This window comes from Prunus dulcis, chromosome 1 (genome assembly GCF_902201215.1).
Source record: "Prunus dulcis chromosome 1, ALMONDv2, whole genome shotgun sequence".
In the NCBI taxonomy this organism is placed as follows: domain Eukaryota; kingdom Viridiplantae; phylum Streptophyta; class Magnoliopsida; order Rosales; family Rosaceae; genus Prunus; species Prunus dulcis.
The window spans coordinates 24,967,449-24,989,084 of NC_047650.1; the positions used below are offsets into that span (position 1 = coordinate 24,967,449).

A 21,636-nucleotide genomic window follows, 5' to 3' on the forward strand; every position below is an offset into this window, starting at 1 on the left:
ATTCTGATTGTCATATGCCATGGCGTATGAAATTAAAGAAAGCTCGAAAAATAAACTTTACTTTCTTATAGGGAGGAGTATTTATAATATTCTAACCCTAAAATGAAAAGGAATTTAAACTCATTCATCCTACTACTCCAAAACTTAAAAAACATGAAATTAGAAAATTGATCACGTGCTATATATACTGACCGTCGAGCCCAAGTCTCAAAAGTTCGGACGATGGCGGGAATTTTGACTGGTGGTTGGCCCCTTTATGGCTGCCGGTCACCGAAATCCCCAAAATCACCCCCGGATTCAAAAATACAAAACACCCTCGTTTTTACCACTATCATGAAGAAAAAATATCCCCCAATCCACCCAAACGGAGGCTTCCTTTCTTCCGTGAGAAATAAGGAAGAAACACGCAGGGCCATTTCCGGCATTAAAAAATTCCGAAGCAGCGGACACCTAACCCCCTCCCCAAAACACCAAAGTACAAAGCTCAATCATTTGAATGCCAGCGGTAGGATCCAAACAGTGATCCAAAGCTCAGAACTTTCTAGGGTTTACTGAAACCGATCAGCAGCTCAAGAAATGCTCGTTTCGGCTCTGTTGACGTCGCTCGGAATAAACTCCGGCCTCTGTATCCTGTTCTTCACGCTCTACTCTATCCTGCGAAAACAGCCCAGCAACTATGAGGTTTACATGCCGAGATTGCTCGCCGAAGGAGAATCCAACACGTCGAGTATTTTCAACCTCGAACGGCTGATTCCGTCACCCGATTGGGTCAAGACGGCCTGGCAGCTCACCGAGGACGATTTGTTGTCGTCCTCGGGATTGGACGCCGTCGTTTTTATGCGGCTTATCAATTTCAGCCTGAGAGTGTTTTTGTTTGCTGGAGTGATTGGGGTCTTCGTTCTGCTTCCGATCAACTGCTCCGGAAATCAGCTTGAGTACGTTGACTTTACCGATCTGTCGAACAACTCCCTGGACGTGTTTACCATTTCAAATGTGAACAATGGCTCAAGCAAGTGAGTTTTTGCTCCAGTTACTGTGAGCTTATTTCAAGCTGTTGATAGAGTTAGCAATTTGGAGCTCATGTTGTTAATTTAATTTCTAATTATAATATCCCTAGATTCTAATAATTCAATAATTAAGTTCCTAAAGTCTGAATTTTAATAAGAAAGATTTACCTAATCTTTGACTTGTGCTAATAAAAACAGGTTTTTCTTTCTTGCATCCCTCATCAGTTAGTTTTCCCTTCTATATTATAGCCATGTTAGGTGCAAAACTTATTTATGCTGACATTTTTTACAGGTTATGGATTCACTTTGTTGCTGTGTACCTTGTCACCATCTTTGTCTGCTGTCTACTTTATTATGTAAGTAAAAGCTTGGTGTGTTAAAAACTTTGCTACCTATGCTTGGGAGATTCAGATGATGACGTCACAATTACCAGTTTATGGTGATCTTTGGAAGAGGCAAAGGTTGAAATGGATACTGAATAATACTTCATTCTGCAGGAGTATAAATATATTTCTCAGAAAAGGATCGACTATTTTCTTTCATCCAAACCTCAGCCACATCAGTTCACCATCTTAGTTCGTAGCATTCCTGTTTCTGCTGGGAGTGGTGTCAGTGAAAAAGTTGACAGCTTCTTTAGGGAGTATCACCCTTCAACATATCTGTCGCATATTGTTGTTCGTCGAACAAACAAGCTTCAAAGTCTCATTGTAAGCATTTTGTATGATTTCTATCTTCTGCTTTGATGTTTCTAATTTTTCTGTTTCTCTCAAGGATCCATAGAGTTAAGATACTGAGAAAGATCATGGTTGGATCTTATATTAAATTGCAGTTCATGCTTCAACATGTTTTTCTATGCTATACTTACATTTCTAACAGTTATATGTTTTCCTTATTCTTTAGAATGATGCGAAAAAACTATATACCAGGCTCATTCACTTGCAATCAGATCCCAACCAGCGAAAGTATAAACGTTCCAGTTGTTTAGGGTTGTTTGGACGCAAGGTTAATCTTGTGGATCATTATGAAAAGAAGCTTGAAGACATAGAGGAGAATGTGAGATTGGAGCAATCAGAGGTTTCATTAGCAGGAGAAGTATGTCGTGAACTCTATCTTTCTCTCTTTCCCTCCCACCCCATCTCCCCTCTCTTCCTCATTCCAGAAAAATTGTTATTTTCATCCATTATAGTTTTAATTTTATGGTGTGATTCTTATATTTCAAGTCAAGTGTTACGTGCAGGTCTTGGTTTATGTATGTATTGTGTTTTTGTCAAATGTATCTAATACAGTAGATTCATCAGTGGTCAAACAAAAAAAGTCATTTGGATATGACTAGGTGAAGCATATCATTAAAGCATATTTAGGCATACAACTATGATAAATTGGGCGACAGGATTTAGAAATCTATATTCTGTTTCTGTGGTTGACCTACTCCTAATCCACCCTTGACTCGGGGACTGCGGGTAAGGGGGTAAGAAGTTCTTGTGAAATTGTGATAAGTTCTGGCTCCAGGCTCCATGCGGTTACAATCTGTCACCTGCTTGTATTGTTCTGTCATGCTCTTACTGTACAACTTAGGATAATAAGACTCCCTTGTTTACCTGTTATAAAATGTCAAAAAATAAAAGCATTCCACTATCTTTTCCAAATCATCCTCCCATCTAATAAGTTTTTCATCACTGTCACATTTTAAGTGTGAATAAGTGGCAATAGTGGTGAACTCCATGTAAACTGGTCAGTTATCATGGTTCTGAGGGCATGTTATTAATTTGCATTCATTTTTGTAATGTTTAAGGAAGTCCGATCTGCTTTTGTATCCTTCAAGTCTCGATATGGTGCCGCAGTTGCTCTCCACTTGCAACAATCAACCAATCCTACACACTGGGTCACAGAGCAAGCTCCAGAACCTCGGGATGTTTACTGGCCCTTCTTTTCATCATCATTCCTCCGAAGATGGATATCTAAGCTGGTGGTTATACTTGCATGCATTCTCCTGACGGTCTTATTCCTCATTCCTGTTGTAGTTGTCCAAGGTCTTACTAACCTGAACCAGTTGGAAGTTTGGTTTCCCTTTCTCACTAGCGTTCTAACCATGTGAGTAAATATCATAAACCCCTCTCTCTCTCTCTCTCTCTCTCTCTCTCTCTCTCAACACACATTATGAATTTAAGCAGCCACTTGCTAGTGACTGCACTTTCATTTTTCACTTCAATCATTCTGGTTAAGTGTCTTTGGTTTTCTCTTTTTCCTGATGAATGTCCAGATGTAAATGCACCAAATTTCAATCCATTAAATGAATCCTTCTGCAACATTTGTGGAATACTTGATCTTAGACAAAATGATGAGAAAGCTATATCTACCATAAATATTGTAGAAACTCTGAGGACACTTATCTTTAGCGATCTTTTTAAATGACCTTGTGGTTTTATGCAGTTCAAAAAGTTAAATCGTGTTAACTTTTTTACAGTTTTTATCTTTTGGATTGGTTGATGATGTAAAGTTCTAACTTCGTGCGTCTTCCTGCAGCACATTTGTTAGTCAAGTCATTACAGGCTACCTCCCCAGTCTTATCCTTCTGTTGTTTCTGAAAATTGTGCCCCCTGTTATGGAGTTCCTTTCATCCATTCAAGGATTTATTTCTAACAGTGATATACAAAAGAGTGCGTGTTCAAAAGTACTATGGTTCACAATATGGAACATTTTTTTTGCTACTGTATTTTCTGGCTCAGTTTTGTATAAGGTTTCTCTCTTTCTTGACCCCAAGAACATCCCTTCAAGGCTAGCTATTGCTGTTCCAGCACAGGTGAGAAAATATGTCCTCCATGATATGATTGCACAAAAGTCTTGTCCAATGAATTAATAAACTTTGGAGAATCGGAAACTACATACATGTCATTGTTCTGTGTTCTCAACTTATGCATTGTTGAGTGCCAAAATGGTAATATAACTTCCTGCTACTCTGATTGATTTCATAGGTAATTTGGTACTTTTTTTTATATTACCCATCTATATCTGCAAGTAAAAATATTTTTCCCAGAAATTGTAATTGAATCCTTCTGAGAAATGACGAGCTAAAATCTTCGACATGTGGTGCTTTTGTTTGGGGTTTTAATATGGGGTATCATGATAAGCTCCAAATGATGTTTGGTATTCAAGTTTTAAGTTCTTTCAGTATGTCTGAGCCTTTGGATCATATTAGAATTTTATCCATCCATCTGGCACACTGTTGCATGTAATAGATCACAGCTGCACATTTCAGGCACACGGCTACAATCAATATGCTCAGACATATTTAGTGTCAGGCACATCTCAGACTGGAAATGTGTTTTAGCAAGATAAATTTGAAACTGTTGGTATTCAAGTTTTAAGTTCTTTCAGTATGTCTGAGCCTTTGGATCATATTAGAATTTTATCCATCCATCTGGCACACTGTTGCATGTAATAGATCACAGCTGCACATTTCAGGCACACGGCTACAATCAATATGCTCAGACATATTCAGTGTCAGGCACATCTCAGACTGGAAATGTTTTAGCAAGATAAATCTGAAACTGAATTAAGTGTCCCTTCAATTTAGGCATGCAATAAAATGATGAGTGTACACTTTTACTACCTTATCATTATCATCAGGTTCACTATTTTCATGTTAATAACATCATTTACTATGGGTGTGATGCAGGCTTCTTTTTTCATTGCTTATGTAGTCACTTCAGGATGGACGAGTACTTCATCAGAGCTCTTTCGCATATTTCCTTTACTCTGGAGTCTAATAAAAAGACCTTTTACTGACAGTAGAGATACTGAACTTGAAGTTCCAGGAATTCCTTATCATAGTCACACCCCAAGAATTCTTTTCTTTGTACTTCTCGGGATCACATACTTCTTCCTAGCTCCACTAATTCTGCCTTTCCTCTTGGTGTACCTCTGTCTTGGATACATCATCTATCGCAATCAGGTCAGCAGACTTAACATGTTGATAATTTTTAATTTAAAAATTATCATATGGAAGTATCATTTGTTGAGTGAGATCAGAATTTTTTGGAAGAATTATTAAAGATTGCATTTAGAAGTTATTGTTTGTGATTTCTTGTAACTAGTTAGAGGATTTGATTTGAATGTAGTGTATTGATACTCAGCAAAATTCACTGTGCAGTTCATAAATGTATATGCGCCTCAGTATGAAACCGCAGGGAAGTTTTGGCCAATCGTGCACAATTCAATGATATTTTCTCTGGTACTTATGCATGCTATTGCAGTTGGAATCTTTACATTGAAGAAGCTCTCTCTAGCATCAACCTTAGTTTTTCCTCTTCCGGTATTAACACTTCTGTTTAATGAGTACTGCCGGAAACGCTTCCTGCCCAATTTTGTTGCTTACCCTGCTGAGGTATGTTTAAAATCCACATCATTGTTACTCTTTGACACTAAGACTCCCACCTATAAATCTTTTGCCCTGGTGTTCACCTGGTTTATTTTCTGTTTCAGAGTTTGATAAGAAAAGATAGGCAAGATGAGAACGATCCTACAATGCCTGAATTTTTGGATGAATTGATCAGCTTCTATCAGGACCCAGCCTTGATGCCTATCCACTATTCTGGGAACAGTGACAGACTTAACAGCCCTCTTTTATCTTCTGTTCATCAAGCAGAGGTTTGAGGTACATTTTTGTGTGATATCTTATTCTTTTCCCTGTACAATAGAAGTGTCCTCAAAAGATCACTCTTCCATCACAATTGATGTGTTTATTCCCCTTGTGTATGCATGCATATCCATCTGTGAATAGGCGTGTACAACCAACCATATGAGCTATTTATAGTTGTGTTCTTGAGATCAATTTTCATAAACTTGTCCCAACTGATTTTCCTTCAATCTGGAACTATCAGCATGCCATGCAGTCTCTACTAAAGAACGAGCAAAGTAATTACCTAAATGATTGTCAACTTCTTAAAGGTATCTTCTAAGATTTGAAGTGCTGCAATATCCAATGTATGTTCCTTGTGTTTAAAGAATTCACTAGGTAAATCATCATTAGTTACTGTCTTTCTTTGGTCTAAGTCATCATCAGTGTCTGCCTCTTTGGTTTCAAAGATGGTCAAGGGAAGAAGGTCAATGGTCTAGATTTTCATGTCAAGGATCTTGTCAGTCTTCTTCTCATGAGTAGTATGAGCTAAAATTTAGGAAAAAAGAAAATTTGCTCTATCAACTTTAAGATAGATAAATATATCTGATTCTTCCCCTTTATATAGCAGATTGTCAAAAGCTTCTCCTTTTCATTTGCCACATTGCATGAGAGAGAGAGAGAGAGAGAGAGAGAGAGAGAGAGAGATGTTTCAGAATGATTCTAATTTGAGTTTTACTATTATACAGTGATGGATTGAATTCTTTTCAAATTGATTTGAAAAATATGCATATGAATTTCACTGTTCCAAGTTATATTTGAATGAAGCTGGTTCTGTAACCTGTTCTGCAAATACAGATCAGCTGTGGCCCAAATCTGTCCTTATGACTTCAGCCATCTTTGTAAACATCATATACAACATTAAACATTAAACATTTAATTAAAGAATATAATTAGTTTTCTAATTTGCTCCTAATTATACTGGTGACTTATGATTCCAATAACATATTCATTTCTTCTCACATGCATGTATATACTACTAAACTCCGTAATTGACACCACTGAATTGGTCGCCCGCTGAATTGGTGTTTCTGCCTCACGTCAACAGTTTCATGATTATCTTTGACTGCAGTATGTTTGTTAATCATTGTTTAATTAATTTGATTTTGAATGGAATGCTCACTTTAACAAATTGGAACTCTTATTAGCCAAAAGTAAATAACTTTATCATTCCCAATGATTTCTTTATTTATCAAAATAATTTTTTATGATGTCAAAGACAGACATCAAAGCAAAGCAATGGATGGAGATGAAAGTGAAGTCTTGAGTTCCTATTTCATCTCGAGAACTTATAATATTCATCTGTATTGGAGTGCTGGTAAAATCCCATCTCATGAAAACTAGTATTATATTTCTAAGTTTAATAAGAATCCAAATTTTTAACCACTAGCTAAGAGAATCTTGTGTGACTCTAGGATTTCGCAATAATGAGGGCATAAATTATAAATATAGCAGGCACGAAAACAATGGATGAGTTGGACCCTTAGCATAGCGGCGCGTGATGCTAGCATAATTGTTTTTTTTTTAATTTTTATCAATGGTAGCACAATTGTTGATGACATAACTGTAAACTGTACAGTAAATTAAACACATATCAAGGTCTATAATAGACAAGTCCTATCTTACTACATCAGGTAAATTCATCCCCCTTTCCCTCCTCCCGAACAAGGCAATGTTGCATACTTCAAAATTAATAGGTGTATTGGGACTCACTTACTTTTTACAATAAAATATCATCTTATATCTCTCATCTACTTTTTATGAAATACAAAAATTAATATAAAAAATAAAAATTAATCATATGATAATGGTTTGTGTACAATTGCATTGCTTTATCCCTTGGAGGGACTAACTTTTTCTATGAGGCAAATATAATGGGTAGACAACATGCCACATAGGTTGTTATAGTACAATTTTGCTTACTTCATTTGCATATTCCCTTGGAGATTCAAATTATAAATATAGCAGGCACGAAAACAATGGATGAGAGAGGACCCATAGCATAGCGGCGCGCGTGATGCTAGCACAATTGTTGATGATTGTTAACTCCACGTTAAATTAAACACATATCAATGTCTATGATAGCGGCGACATGATGCTAGCATAATTGTTGATGATTGTAAACCCCACGATAAATTAGACACATATCAACGTCTATGATAGCGGCGGCATGATGCTAGCATAATTGTTGATGATTGTAAACCCCACGATAAATTAGACACATATCAACGTCTATGATAGCGGCGGTATGATGCTAGCATAATTGTTGATGATTGTAAAATCCAAGATAAATTAAACACATATCAACGTCTATGATAGCGTCATGACAAGTCCTACCAAGTAGCCAATGGAAATTCAAACTTCAAAGGCATTAGTAGTTTCAGTTAATCATGTTTTTCTCTGGGCATAAGAGCCATATTCAACAGTAAAAAAGCACAAACGACAGGTTCAATCAGATTGATTCAACTATATATTCTTGTTGCTTTAATTGCCTTCCATTGTTGCAGTGGGAGGATTTGATCTTTTGTCCCCATTCTGTTTTACCCTATTTCTTGGTTGTATCCAATTTGGATTTGCATTTTCCTCTTCTTGGTTTCGTTTTCTTCCTTTTGTTTTCCATTTTATCATCATGCATATCCAGAATATGCCCCGGGCACAGGGACAACCTTGAGACATGGACAGCTTATGAGGGAATTTGTAGAAATATGCACATGTTTCCAAAACCAGTTTTGTTTTGGGTTTAATCCGTTCTCTGCTAAAAACATAACTTTCAAGGATATGATAGTTGGAATTCCAGCCCAAAATAAAAATGAAATGAATTGGAAAAGATGGGGTCTTTTCACTTGGCAATAATGAAGAAAGTAAAGGATGGAAAAAAGAAATAAAAGAAGCTAAAGATGAGAGAAAGCCACAACAGCTTTTCCCAGGGTTTGCTGGTGACTGAAAGTCTTGGGATTTTGCCAATGGGTTCCCACCACACTGGTGGTGGCTTCCCCCTCTTTCATGGCACCCCAGTTCGAACCCGTTCGACTTCAATATAACCAAAAAAAAAAAAAAAAAAGTCTTGGGATTTTGCACCAAATTATCAAGAACTGTTTCGTCTAGGTAAGGTAGGTAATTGTACACAGTACACTCAAAAGATTATTTGTCAATATCCATATTATGCAAACCAAAGCAATAGACATTATATGTTCCGAAAAAAAGAACAAAAGAAAGGAAAGAGAAACAGTGGACATAATGGACGGAAATGATGTGGTCCAAATCTTGAAAACAAGTTAAATATGTAGAGGCTCCACACTAATCATATTGTCCCATCACCACATTCCAACAATGTTTATCCTTAAAATTCAAAGAACCCCACCTTCCCAAGTGCATGAATGGCACCCTTCTCATCAATTTGCCACTAATCATGTTCACAAAAGATGGGGCAAAGGAGGGCCGGAAGTAGTAACAAAAATGAAATACAAAAGAAAAAATATCAAGAGACTTAGAAAAAAAAGATTTATAATATTAGAAGGAATTCTAAATTCGAATTTTTATCGTATCAATAAAAAAACATATTTAATATAGAAATTAAACCCTATGTGATGAACAACCTTCAAGTGTTGCCGGTTTCAAATGCTGACTTATCCCACCAAAATTATGTATTTTATTCACTGGTTTGTTCTTCATTACCTTTTCAACCTTAATTAATATTTTCAGGTCCGATAAAATGGTTCCAAAAGATCCAAAATGTCCGTATTCAAAGACAATGATGCATTAAAATAGGGGGGGGGGGGGGGGGGGAGGGAAGGGGGGATAAAAAGGCAGTCAAATATTATGAATTGTGGTGTGGAATGAACAAGTACAATATATGAATTAATAAAAGTCTAAAAGATGAGAGTGCTTAATCACTATCAGAAGCAATTAAATTTTATTTAAAAGACCAAGCCTTTCCCTCCTCATTTTGACTCGCAAGCATTTTCAAGGAACAAGTCCAAGAAAGAACCTATTTGTGTTTGACAGATAGTCAATGGACCAGAAAGGGTGTTTTGTTTTGAATAAATTGGTTTCTCTAGTTTTACTCTTACCTAAATACATTGATTAGGCGTTTTACCTTTCTTTTAAGGCATCAGTCCACTTTTCCCTTCAAACAATACTCACCAGAATCAAACCTTCTTCAGAGCTCGACATAAAGAACCTTGGGATTTTGGAACTAAAACCCAAACTCTCTCTCTTTCTCTCTGTGTGCAATAACTACAGCTTCTGCTGAGGCATCTTCCCACCGATATCACAAACAGAACCCATCTCTCTCTCTCAGTCTCTCTCTCTCACATGCTCAAAACCTCTCTTGCTCTCTCATTCTTGTTTTTTCACTCAATCAAGTAATGGAAGAGACCGAAGAATCCAATGGTAACAAGAAATGCCACACCAAAACCAGAAGCCTAAGGGGCGGAGCCAACCCTCAGAAGCATCAGCATCAGCATCAACTAATACAGTACTCAAACCAGTTTGGTTTCTGCAACCAGAATCAGTACCAGAGATATTACTACCCAGCCCTTCTTCCACTCCCTCCTCCAATGCCTCTGCAACTAGCTTTAACTCCACCTCTGCCGCAAAACAACAACTTCAGATCAAAAACCCATTTGCAGAAACCTTCATGCAGGCTCAATAATGCTCCTTTTGCCGCCTCTTCAGAAACCCAAGTGTCCACCGCCACAATTTCACCATGTAAGTATCAAAGCCCTCTGCTTTTTGCTATTTCCCCTTTCTTTGCATGTTTGTTCTATGGAAGTGCAACTATGTATGCAATGATTTCTATTTTGTTTTCTGTTTTTGTGAGGATATGTTTCTTTATTCATTGAGGTTATCAGGAGGACACACTCACCAAAAGCGTAGGCAGAAAAATGGATATGATTTTTCTTTTTCTTTTTCAAAGTTTTGTTTTTTGCTTTCAGTTTTACACATTTGGTTCTTGTCCATTCAATGGCGACTTTCTGATATAGAACTGGATAGATATAGTTATCTGCAATGAGAAGAAAATTGCCAAAATTGATGTTTGTTGCCAGTTCTACCATCTACTGTTGATTTAGGCTTAAAATTTCTCAAGTTCTGACAATCTTATGAGTAACCTTGTTCTCTGTTAAAAATCAGCAGCTTCAGAGGGGTTCCAAGAGCAAACCAGTTCACCTTTCAAAGGAGAAGATGTAAGGAAGTTGACATGTGCAAGAACAGGAAAAGCAATAGTGACTGCAAGGAGACCAGACTCTGGTGGTGTAGAAGGAACTGTTATCTCTCTCTTAGCTAACCATTTTCTTGTCCAATTTGATTCATCAGAACGAATTTTCCATTATAATGTTGACATCTCGCCTAATCCCTCCAAGGAAGTTGCTCGAATGATCAAACAAACACTGGTAGAGGATAACTCAGCTTTGCTCTCTGGTGCTATTCCAGCTTATGATGGCCGCAAGAATCTTTACAGCCCGGTTGAATTCAAAAGTGATAGACTTGAATTCTATATAAGCCTCCCCATCCCCACAAGCAAGCCAAGCTTGCCATTTGGAGTATTCAGTGGTTTCCAGGAGAAGCATCAACAACTTAAACTATTTCGTATAAATATCAAACTGGTGTCAAAGATTGATGGGAGGGAATTGAGTAGTTACCTGAGCAAGGAAGGGGATGACTGGAAGCCTCTTCCTCAGGATTATCTCCATGCCTTGGATGTCGTTTTGAGGGAGGCCCCATTGGAGAAGTGTATACCTGTGGGACGATCACTTTATTCAAGTTCGATGGGAGGAACTAAAGATATTGGAGGAGGAGCTGTGGGATTGAGAGGGTTCTTTCAAAGCCTTCGACCAACCCAACAAGGACTAGCTCTCAATGTGGATTTCTCTGTGACTGCTTTCCATGAAAGCGTTGGAGTGATCTCATACTTGCAGAAGCGTCTTGAGTTTCTTCGAGACCTTTCTCAAAGGAAGACAAGGGGTTTAACTGAAAAAGAAAGGAAAGAAGTGGAGAGGGCTTTAAAGAACATCAGGGTATTTGTTTGCCACAGAGAAACTGTTCAGAGATACCGGGTTTTTGGCTTAACCGAGGAAGCCACTGAAAATCTTTGGTTTGCAGATAGGGATGGGAAGAATTTGAGGCTGGTGACTTACTTCAAGGATCACTATAACTATGATATACAATTCAGGAATTTGCCTTGTTTGCAGATTAGTAGGAGTAAACCATGTTATCTTCCAATGGAGCTATGTATGATCTGTGAAGGCCAGAAGTTTCTTGGGAAGCTGTCAGATGATCAGACTGCAAGGATACTTAAAATGGGCTGCCAACGACCAAAAGAACGAAAAGCCATTATAGATGGAGTCATGAGAGGTCCTGTTGGACCAACAAGGTAATTTTTCAACTTCTAAAAAAGTTCTGATGGAAATTTGTTGTGAATTGCCTTGAAGGTTGAATAATACTATACTATCTTAGTTTCTGTTCTTGAAAGTATCCCAATTTGCTCTGTAATTAACTTTAGATGTTCATTTGTTTCTGTTTCTGTACAGTGGCATTCAGGAAAGAGAATTCAAACTCCATGTTTCAAGAGAAATGACGCGATTGAAAGGAAGAGTTCTTCAACCTCCAAAGCTAAAGCTTGGAGATGGTGGACATGTAAGAGACCTAATTCCCTCTCGTCATGATCGCCAGTGGAATCTTCTGGGCAGCCATGTGTTTGAAGGTACTCGAATCGAGAGGTGGGCATTGATTAGTTTTGGTGGAACCCCTGATCAGAAGAACAGCATTCCAAAATTCGTACACCAGCTATCTCAAAGATGTGAACAGTTGGGCATCTTTCTGAATAAAAACACAATTATTAGTCCCCAATTTGAACCATCCCAAGTCCTTAACAATGTGTCTCTTTTAGAATCTAAGCTTAAACGAATCCAAAGAGCTGCATCAAACAATCTCCAGCTGCTTATATGTGTAATGGAAAGAAAGCACAAAGGCTATGCAGACCTCAAGCGAATTGCAGATACAAGTGTTGGGGTTTTAAGCCAATGCTGCTTGTACTCAAACCTTGACAAGTTGGGTTCACAGTTTTTGGCAAATCTGGCTCTCAAGATCAATGCAAAAGTTGGAGGATGCACAGTTTCTTTGTACAATTCCTTGCCATCTCAAATCCCCCGGCTACTTCAAACTGATGAGCCAGTGATGTTTATGGGTGCAGATGTGACTCATCCGCACCCACTCGATGATTTTAGTCCTTCTGTTGCTGCTGTGGTTGGTAGCATGAATTGGCCCGCAGCAAACAAGTATGTTTCAAGAATGAGGTCTCAGACACATAGACAAGAAATCATCCAGGACCTTGGTACAATGACAGAAGAATTGTTGGATGAGTTTTACCAGGAAGTTGGCAAGCTCCCAAAGAGAATAGTTTTCTTTAGAGACGGGGTAAGTGAAACGCAATTTTATAAAGTGCTTCAAGAGGAGTTGCAAGCCATTAAAGGTGCATGCTCAAAATTTCCTGGTTATGCACCTCCTATAACATTTGCAGTGGTTCAGAAGAGGCATCACACAAGGTTGTTTCCTTTCAAAATTGATCCATCTTCCAGGCAGAACCAGTTACTGGACGAAAACATTCCCCCGGGAACTGTTGTGGATAGTGTGATCACTCATCCAAAAGAGTTTGACTTCTATCTTTGTAGCCATTGGGGTGTTAAGGGAACAAGCAGGCCAACCCATTACCACATATTGTGGGATGAAAACCAGTTCACTTCAGATGAACTACAGAAACTGGTTAACATTCTGTGCTATACATATGTAAGGTGCACCAAGCCAGTTTCTCTGGTGCCTCCGGCTTACTATGCTCACTTGGCTGCATATAGAGGTAGGCTTTACCTTGAGAGATCAGAGTCCACAGCTTACACCAGAAGTGGTTGCACACTCTCCCGAGCTGGCCCTCCAAAGGAAATGGAACTACCAAAACTTAGTGAGAATGTAAGGAAACTCATGTTTTACTGCTGAATTTTAATTCCTTTAACCTCCTTGCATGGCAGTTAATTCATTGGTTTATATAGGAAGGCCACATAGATTATGTTAGTCCAATGTAACAGAACACAAGCTGATCAATTGCCTATGCTACTTCCCACTTATGATTAATTTGCAGGCCCTCATTTGACACTGTCAAAGTTTGATGAAACATAACTTCTGCACCCAACAAACACATTATATTTAAACAATATAACTTAACTACAACAATTATTACATTTTGTATCATTAATTTCTTGATTAATTAGTTTATTGCTGGGGAGACAGAAAAGATGAAAGGGAGGATCTACTGGCACTCTTCACCTGTGACATTGACTTTTCCAGTGTAAATACATGTAGACATAGCTATTTACCATGCATGCAAGTATGCAAGGGCAAGAAGAACAGAAGGGGAAAAGCAAAACACTTGAACAAAAGAAAAGATGCATTTTTTATGTGGCCCCCAATAGATGGTACACACTCACCTCACCACTCACTGAAAATCTGAAGCGATGCCAGCCCAATTGAGCGAATAATACAGAGACAGACAGAGCCTAGCTCAGAGAGAGAGAGAGAGAGAGAGAGAGAGATGTAGAGGGGGGAGGAAGGAAACAAAAGCCTAGAAAGGATGGGATTTGAAGTAAAGGCAGTCCAAGTCTGACTTTGGACTTCCCCTTTTGTCTCTTCAGCTTTGCAAGGCCTTTTTCCCACCATTAATTTCTCCATTGCTTTTTTCCCCTCCCTTCGTGTCTCTCTCTTGCATCAGTCTCTTCTTCAGAGACAAATACTTTAAAGTACTGCACGGCCACGAGAAGATACAGAAAGACTGAGACACAACGTGGGTTTTGGCAGGGTGTGGTAGGGGCCAATGTACCCTCTACTCTCTCTACCTCTCTAGAGTCCATAGATAGATGGAGATGTCATATGTATCACTTGTCCCCACTTTTCAACTTAACCAAGTTCTCTGTTGGCGTGCACAAAATAAGCATCTTTGAGTCATTGTAGTGTAGTGCTGTAGAAACTCCATACTTCTCTTAGCCAAAAATTACTTTCTTAAGTGTTTAGAGAAAACATGTGAGATTAAATCCTGAAAAATAAATCACAAACAAATACGAAAACAGATGAAAGATGTTGCTTAAAGTTGTTATCTTCGTGATGGGATATGTCTGCAGGCGAAAAAGATATAGCCTTTGGGTAATAGAGTGTAGGATTATTGATGACGGTGATGCAACCTTTTTTATTTTGATTATCTCCTTTTACCCGAAGTTGCAGGCTATTGACTAGCGAGGTGACAAGAAAAGGCATCTCCGTTTATTTTTTTGGGCACAAACCAGACGAATTTTTTCAGGCGGCATCCAGAGCCAGCTCAAGTCTCTGACCGTTTAACTGGAACGAATACTTTTTTCACCATTGATGTGATTGCTTAAAGATTGTGAAAACTGTACCTCCAAAAACAAACAACTTCTGAATGTGATACTGGTTTTGTGTATTTTTAATTTTCTTTTCATTATGGCATAATCTTGAACTCAAGCTCGGCCCACTGTAGATATCCACGTGCAACAATTTTATAATATATAACCAATAGTTAAGAGATAAATCCTCACCTAAGAACCTCACTGCAAAATCACTCTATCCAGAGGTCATTTGAAGGTGCATAAACCCTTTGGATTGCAAAGTTGGGGTGTTTGTTCTGTCGATATGGGTTGGGCCAACTTTGCAAATTGCTAGATCCCGTGTGTAATGTAGTAATAAATGACACGTGAATTGAAGCCCAAGGAAAATGCTCTCCTCATTGAAACATGCCATGGTTTGATAAGGTAGCATACGCATCAACTTTACATTAGTTGATGGTCAAGCATTTCTAACAGTCTTTGATTTACTTGCAAGTCATAAGACACAGAAGTATAAGTTGTTGATGTCAAAAAATTCGCTCTGGGGCACGTTTCTCTGCTGGAAGCTGGAGTAATTCTCGGATCCCTTCGCATACCTGAAAGCAACGTGAAAGATTTTTGTTTTCATAACCCAGAAACCTAAAAGAGTAATATACTTGTTCAACTACATCAAGATACAGCACTTTCTGTAGCATAGTTGCGTAATCTACAATTTGTATACTCAAAAGCTCAGAAAGAGGGAGAAAAAAAGGCTCGAGTTATCTAATGTCTGTGCCTTCTAGTTAGGGATGGCAAAAATCCCCGCGGGGGCGGGTCTCCATCGGGTCCCCGACTCTAATGAGGGGAGATTTCGGGACCAAATGGTTATCGGGTATGGGGATCCCCGAACTTAAAAAATTCCCGACGGGTATGGGGAGGGGATGGTATTGGTGTCCCCATCCCCGAATCCGACCCGAAAATATATATGTTTATATTTAAATAAATAAATATATAATTATAATATTTATGTTTAACTCTAAGTTAACCTCTCTCTCCTAATTCTTCCTAATCTTTTCTAGAATTTCATATTGATGTGATTTTGAATAGTTGAGTTGAACTTTATAGTTAATTTGGATGTGTTGAATGATAATTTAATATGAAACTTAATGTTAAAATATATGATAAATATTTTTTGTGCAAAAAAAATTGGGGATTCGGGGAGGATATGGGGGATAGTCCCCCGACGGGAACGGGGACGGGGATTCCCCAAAACTTATTAAACGGGGATTGGTTCGGGGATGGGGGCGGGGATGGAGAGCAGGGACAGGGATGGTATTGTCATACCCGACCCTACCCGGCCCGTTGCCATCCCTACTTCTAGTTTCTATCTTGGAAGCAAATAATATTTGAGTTATTAGGAACGCCTATAGTTGTTAAGATTTTATCTAGTTGTGGCAATTAAATGAACTGATTATCCTATTCTATAGGAAGTTATGTTGCAGTAGTGGAGCAGTTTGTTAGTAGTGTCAGTAATGGATTAAGTTAGTGGAGTCATGTCCTTGAATTTAGCATAGTCTGGAGATGTAATGTTCTTTTTCTTTTTCTTTTTTTTTTCTTTTCTTTTTTTTCTTTTTTTGTGTGATGACCTTTCCTATTGAGAGGGATGATAGCACACTAAACTCACACACACTACACAGATGTTAAGACTCGAACCTAGGACCTAGCCTGAGAGAGTAAATACTCCAAACCACTACACTAGTGGGTCCTTTACGGAGATGTAATGTTCTATTTAAGTTCAACATTATCAATATACAATTAAGCTTTCCAGCACCTCTCCTCACCGGTGTTTGAATTGGAGTTAAACTCTACAATAATAGTATGAAGGCAGAGAAAATATCCTTCCAAAATAAGATAATTTGATGAGTGTTAAACAATTTCCACTTCTGCAACCCTTGTCAACATTTAAAAAGATGCAATAATCAAATAGAAGCATCAATGGAAGTGAACATACCAGCTTTATCTGGGCTTTGATTGATGCAATAAGGTTAGTATACTCTTCAATTTGCCTACAGAGAGGAATTTGATACATTAAGTTTGAGCAATACTTGAAAAAAGAAGATTGAAGGTACCAAATCAGGGCAGAGGGGGAATTTGAACAAATCTTGTAGGATAACTCCCAAAAATCTAGTAGAATTCAACGAGTTCGATTATGTTTCTATCCTCTATAAGACATCCTACTATAATAAAATCTTCCAAGAAAACCGACTTCGAAAAATTATAAACAAAAGCTTGTACCTGGCTATCTTTTCTTCTCTTTGAGATATGTAATTTAAAGCTTCAGACCAGGTGAACTCCACATGAAATCCTAGTCCAATGTCTACAAATATGCGTCGTGTATCCGGCCTGCAGACATGCAGAAGAAAGAACAGGTAAGACACCATTGATATCAAAGATGAAACAAAACCAGGATTAATAGCAATTCCAACACAACTGTAAACAGAAAATTGTAACATGTAACAACTCTAATACAAAAGTCCATTGCATGATTCTGTAATTAGCCCCATGTACCAGTGACTAAGAGCAACAAAGTGAACAATAGATAGAGTACCATAGAAGAAGTTCAATTTAGAGTGAGAGCACACAAAAGGGAAAAAATCTGAAGACTTACACATCAGCTTGCATATAGACTTCAGAGCCAAGGTTAACCAAAGTCCTAAGACTGGTTACACTGTTTTTCTCCAAATTCTCAATGTTGTTCCGCAAATCCGAGCTAACAAAAGTCAAGGAAACACCTTTAACAAGCAAAGATCATCAAACGGGGTTGCAAAATTCACCGCATTCGATATTCCAATTGATCCATTAGGTCAAATTAATCAAAATGAAAAAGGGGAAAATAAGGAAAAGCGAAAAGGATACAAAACTTTTTGTTGCTCAAACACCTTGTCCCTGCAAAACAAGAAACAGAAAAAAGCTATCAAAAAAAGCTATAACTTCAAGGTACCAGTTCTTCAAGAAATTTGAAAAGCAACTAAGAAACCCTAACGGAGCATGAGAGCAAACTCAAGCTTATGCATTTACTGCTCTGCTCGAGCTGGGTAATGCTCACAAAACAAAACCCTAGGAAAACGGCTTCCAGGAAAGCAGAGGTCGGAGGTGTGTTAAAACGGTACCGTTGAGCAATGGCGCGAACAAGGTCTGGTTTGAGGCGTCCATCCACGAATTCCTCGTATTTCTGTATTTTGTGTTGGAGGTGACTCTCCATGAGTCCCAAGGCAAAATTCACGAATATTTCCGCGATTGTGTTTTTCTTTTTCTTCTTATTTATTTTATATTTCCGTTTTTGTCTTAATCTCAGCCGTCGGTGGCATCCACACAACGGATGATTAACTTTACTTTACTACCTTTTCCAACGACGTCGTATTACATCTTAAAAAACGCTAGAAGCGAGTAGTAATTCCCGTGGACCCAATTTTCAAATTTTTTTTTCGTTCGGACCAATTTGAATGGGCTTACTGGCTTACCGGGGCAATGGCCCAATTATGTCTTCCGGGGCTCAAATCAGAGAGAGAGAGAGAGAGAGAGGAAATTTAAAGGAAATAAAAAAGGCAATAAATAAATTTGAGTGATGCTAAATGAACCTTAAAATTAATTGAGTACATCTTACTATAAAAGTATATATTGAATTACTGATTTACCCTAATATAAAATAACCAAAAAGGATATATGGAATTGTGAAACAAATATAATTTTAATAAGTAACCCTACTAACCATATTCAACCATAATCAAGAGATTGCTTGTCTTATTGTGTTTTTAACGAAAGATGTGGTGATTGCAAGAAATTGGAATTGCAAAAAAAAGTGTCCACAGTTTTAGTAGAAGCATAAATTCATATGAAAAGTCAAAGATTTATAAACACTATTAAAAAAATCAAGCTGAAAATCAACTATAAAATAATGCTACAAGAATTAGGGTGTATCAGAGGTATTTTTGGTAGTTTTATAGGGTGTACTTAGTTAATTTTACATTTTAATTAAAATATTATGGTGTACTTAGTTAATTTTAGGGTTCTTTTTGCAACACTCATAAATTTTGATAAGTGGCGTGACTACATGTATTAATACACTAGTTGGGCATAGTGTACGAGAAAAAAAAAAAAAACAAAAAGGCTATTAATTGAACTATGGATTTGTAAATTCATTTTTGAAGCAAATTGACACTTCTACATCAGTTCTTTGCAATTACCAGACATTCAGATACCTCTCATTCTTCATCCTCCCTTCTATCTCCCTCAAGAAGTCAAAGTCTGCACTCATATGAAGCATATGTCAACTAGCTGAAATGCACTAAGAGGTTACCGCCTGCCATGAACCCTTGTCTTGAAAGTTCTACCAAGGCACAAGTTTGCACTGTTTGATCAGATGGTACCACGAACCGGCAATGAAATTCTAATTTTTCGTATAGCAGCTCCCATCTTCAAAATTATTGAATAAAAAAGGTTGTGCTGGTGGTACATATGGTGTCATTGAATACCAACTGATTCAGCAGAAAAGTTTATGGTTTCCAAAATTGAATGAGACTCGCTGTCTAAAGATGTTTCCATCTTAAAAGATCTGCAGCTGAAGTAGAAAACAGCACTCATCATGGAGTCGATGAGCACCACGAACGAATACATGATCACCAAAAGAGGCCCTTCCCATATGCGAGAAGACCCATCTCCATAGCTCAACGTCTTCACTCTGTGCTCAAACAGCCCCTCAACAAATGCCATTCCGATTGTTGATCCAAGAAATATCAGAAGACCCACCTGAGTCTGGCCCTTGATTAAAACCCCAGACTGAACCAATGCCTCTGGTCCTGAGACATCCTCCAACACAGAGATCACAATAGCAATGTTGCATATAATAATAGCATTGGCAAAAATAACCGAGAAGATGAGCCCAACCACCATTGCAGCATATACAATATGAGGAGGTGACAACCCAAATATGGAACATGTATTGCACACAGCAAGAAGAAGAATCAAAAACAAGACGAGGCAACCCACAACCACCATACACATCCACACATACGTCGAAAGAAGCCGTCTCCATATTTTGCACATAATTAAGTAAAACTGGGATACATCAAACTTCTTCAAGGAGTAACTACAATACACAGAGTAAACCACGGCGGCTTTCGACAACAAAGACAATGTGATGTACAGAGGAAAGCACATAGTGGATGAGATAGCCATCTCAGCAAACCTCTGGCAAGAATGACTGATAAAATCCCTCAAAGGGAGGCCACTGGACTTGGCAATTAACAACATCCTAATGGTTAGTCTCTTTACAAGTGACTGATCAACTAGCAAATTCGACAAAAGCAAGGCAGACAAAGGGCAAATTAGCAAGGCGGCAATGGCCAAAAAGCCCCACGAATTGTACCGGAGAATTCTCACAGTTTCCCTCAAAATCTCCAGAGCATTCATTGAATGGAACCTATGATCGTTACCAGGAGGTTCTAACTCAAATCTCAACAAATGGGTTTCTTCGGATCCCTCTTTCTTTGAATGATCCAATCTCATTCTTGGGGAATTTTCAGTATAAGCTTCCATTTCTCTTTGTTTCTTGAATCAATCTCTCATACCAATTCAACAAATTATGACATCTATATATATTATATGTATATATGTGATGAGAATGAAAGATCTAACAGAGCTAGATTTAACTCTAGAGTGATAGCTGAGAAGGCAGATTTACATGGAAAAGCTTTAACAGCAGTATAGGTGATGTACAAAAGCGAGAATCAGATCTGGGCAGTAAGGAAATTGAGACGGTGCAGTACCTTCAAAGCTGGAAACCACATTGGGGACGATGTTCCAGAGGCGTTTCGCGAAGCTTCTGCGTGGGATTGGAGGAAGAAGAAGAAGGCGTTGAGAGAAGCTCTGACTCTCATGGAGATATGGAAGGTCTCTTTCTTTGTGTTTGTGAAATGTGCGAGGCGTGTGGCTTTTGGGCTTCTTCTGCGCGTCGGTGTGTTTAACTTGGTCGGGCTTTTATATCGGACGGTGTGGAGCTGCCAGCTTCACTACCCGACGTCTCTAAAACGGTGACTTGTCCATTAATTTAGTTTAATTTTTTTACACAAAAGTAGTTTATTTAGTTTAATATTTGTAACTAAAGTAATATCTTAGTTTTATTTAATTATTTTAATTAATAATTATGTTTTAATTATTAAATATTTTAAATAATTTCATAAACTACTTAATAAATCGTAATTAATTATTGTAAATTATTTTTTGGACTTTAAAATTAGTTTTAATTTTTGAAATTATTTTAAAAATAGTTTAGGACCTGTTTGATAACAATTTCAATTTTTGTTTTTTGTTTTAATTTGTTGTGCTAGAGTATAGAAGAAAAAGAGGGGAAATTAAAGTGAGAATAAGAGTGGATATGAGATTGAGAAGGAAGATGAGATGGGAAGATCCGAAGATGGGGGGAGGAGTAACAAAAGTGAAAACAAAAATTAAAAATTGAAATATATTTGAAATTCTTTTCACTTTCAAGTTTTTGTTTTCACATTTGTTACTCCTCCCTCCCATCCTCCCTTCT

The 21,636-nt window shown here is 37.9% G+C and overlaps 4 protein-coding genes across 9 annotated transcripts; 2 read left to right on the forward strand and 2 right to left on the reverse strand.

Moving 5' to 3' along the window:
- The first annotated feature begins 270 nt into the window (after nt 1-270).
- On the forward strand, nt 271-7,065 carry LOC117614283 (CSC1-like protein At1g69450). 3 transcript variants are annotated; one of them, XM_034343043.1, is made up of 11 exons: nt 271-1,013; nt 1,300-1,363; nt 1,505-1,714; nt 1,908-2,099; nt 2,800-3,098; nt 3,531-3,807; nt 4,684-4,959; nt 5,158-5,391; nt 5,490-5,661; nt 6,731-6,753; nt 6,906-7,065. In XM_034343043.1, exons 1-9 carry the CDS (start codon nt 577-579, stop codon nt 5,658-5,660), a joined length of 2,160 nt encoding a protein of 719 aa, XP_034198934.1. In that variant the 5' UTR covers nt 271-576; the 3' UTR covers nt 5,661; nt 6,731-6,753; nt 6,906-7,065. The 3 variants fall into 3 exon arrangements, with proteins under 3 accessions (XP_034198934.1, XP_034198933.1, XP_034198935.1); XM_034343042.1 differs by lacking the exon at nt 6,731-6,753; XM_034343044.1 differs by lacking the exons at nt 6,731-6,753; nt 6,906-7,065 and adding an exon at nt 5,888-6,587.
- A 2,659-nt stretch (nt 7,066-9,724) lies between these two features.
- LOC117613809 (protein argonaute 7) lies at nt 9,725-15,068 on the forward strand. Of its 4 annotated transcripts, none has more exons than XM_034342393.1 (4): nt 9,725-10,392; nt 10,816-12,055; nt 12,213-13,644; nt 14,947-15,068. In XM_034342393.1, the coding sequence occupies exons 1-4, from the start codon at nt 10,050-10,052 to the stop codon at nt 14,956-14,958; spliced, it is 3,027 nt and encodes a 1,008-aa protein (XP_034198284.1). In that variant the 5' UTR covers nt 9,725-10,049; the 3' UTR covers nt 14,959-15,068. The 4 variants fall into 4 exon arrangements, with proteins under 4 accessions (XP_034198284.1, XP_034198283.1, XP_034198281.1 ...); XM_034342392.1 differs by having other exon boundaries at nt 14,941-14,991; XM_034342390.1 differs by lacking the exon at nt 14,947-15,068 and having other exon boundaries at nt 9,726-10,392; nt 12,213-13,846.
- Nucleotides 15,069-15,317: 249 nt separating this feature from the next.
- On the reverse strand, nt 15,318-18,458 carry LOC117613811 (protein UXT homolog). The gene is made up of 6 exons (XM_034342394.1): nt 18,215-18,458; nt 17,961-17,990; nt 17,713-17,814; nt 17,340-17,447; nt 17,056-17,110; nt 15,318-15,661 (listed from the first exon to the last, which is right to left on the reverse strand). The coding sequence occupies exons 1-6, from the start codon at nt 18,304-18,306 to the stop codon at nt 15,593-15,595; spliced, it is 456 nt and encodes a 151-aa protein (XP_034198285.1). The 5' UTR covers nt 18,307-18,458; the 3' UTR covers nt 15,318-15,592.
- A 757-nt stretch (nt 18,459-19,215) lies between these two features.
- LOC117613560 lies at nt 19,216-21,096 on the reverse strand. Its single transcript, XM_034342168.1, has one exon. It carries the CDS (start codon nt 20,637-20,639, stop codon nt 19,566-19,568), a length of 1,074 nt encoding a protein of 357 aa, XP_034198059.1. The 5' UTR covers nt 20,640-21,096; the 3' UTR covers nt 19,216-19,565.
- Nucleotides 21,097-21,636: the final 540 nt, after the last annotated feature.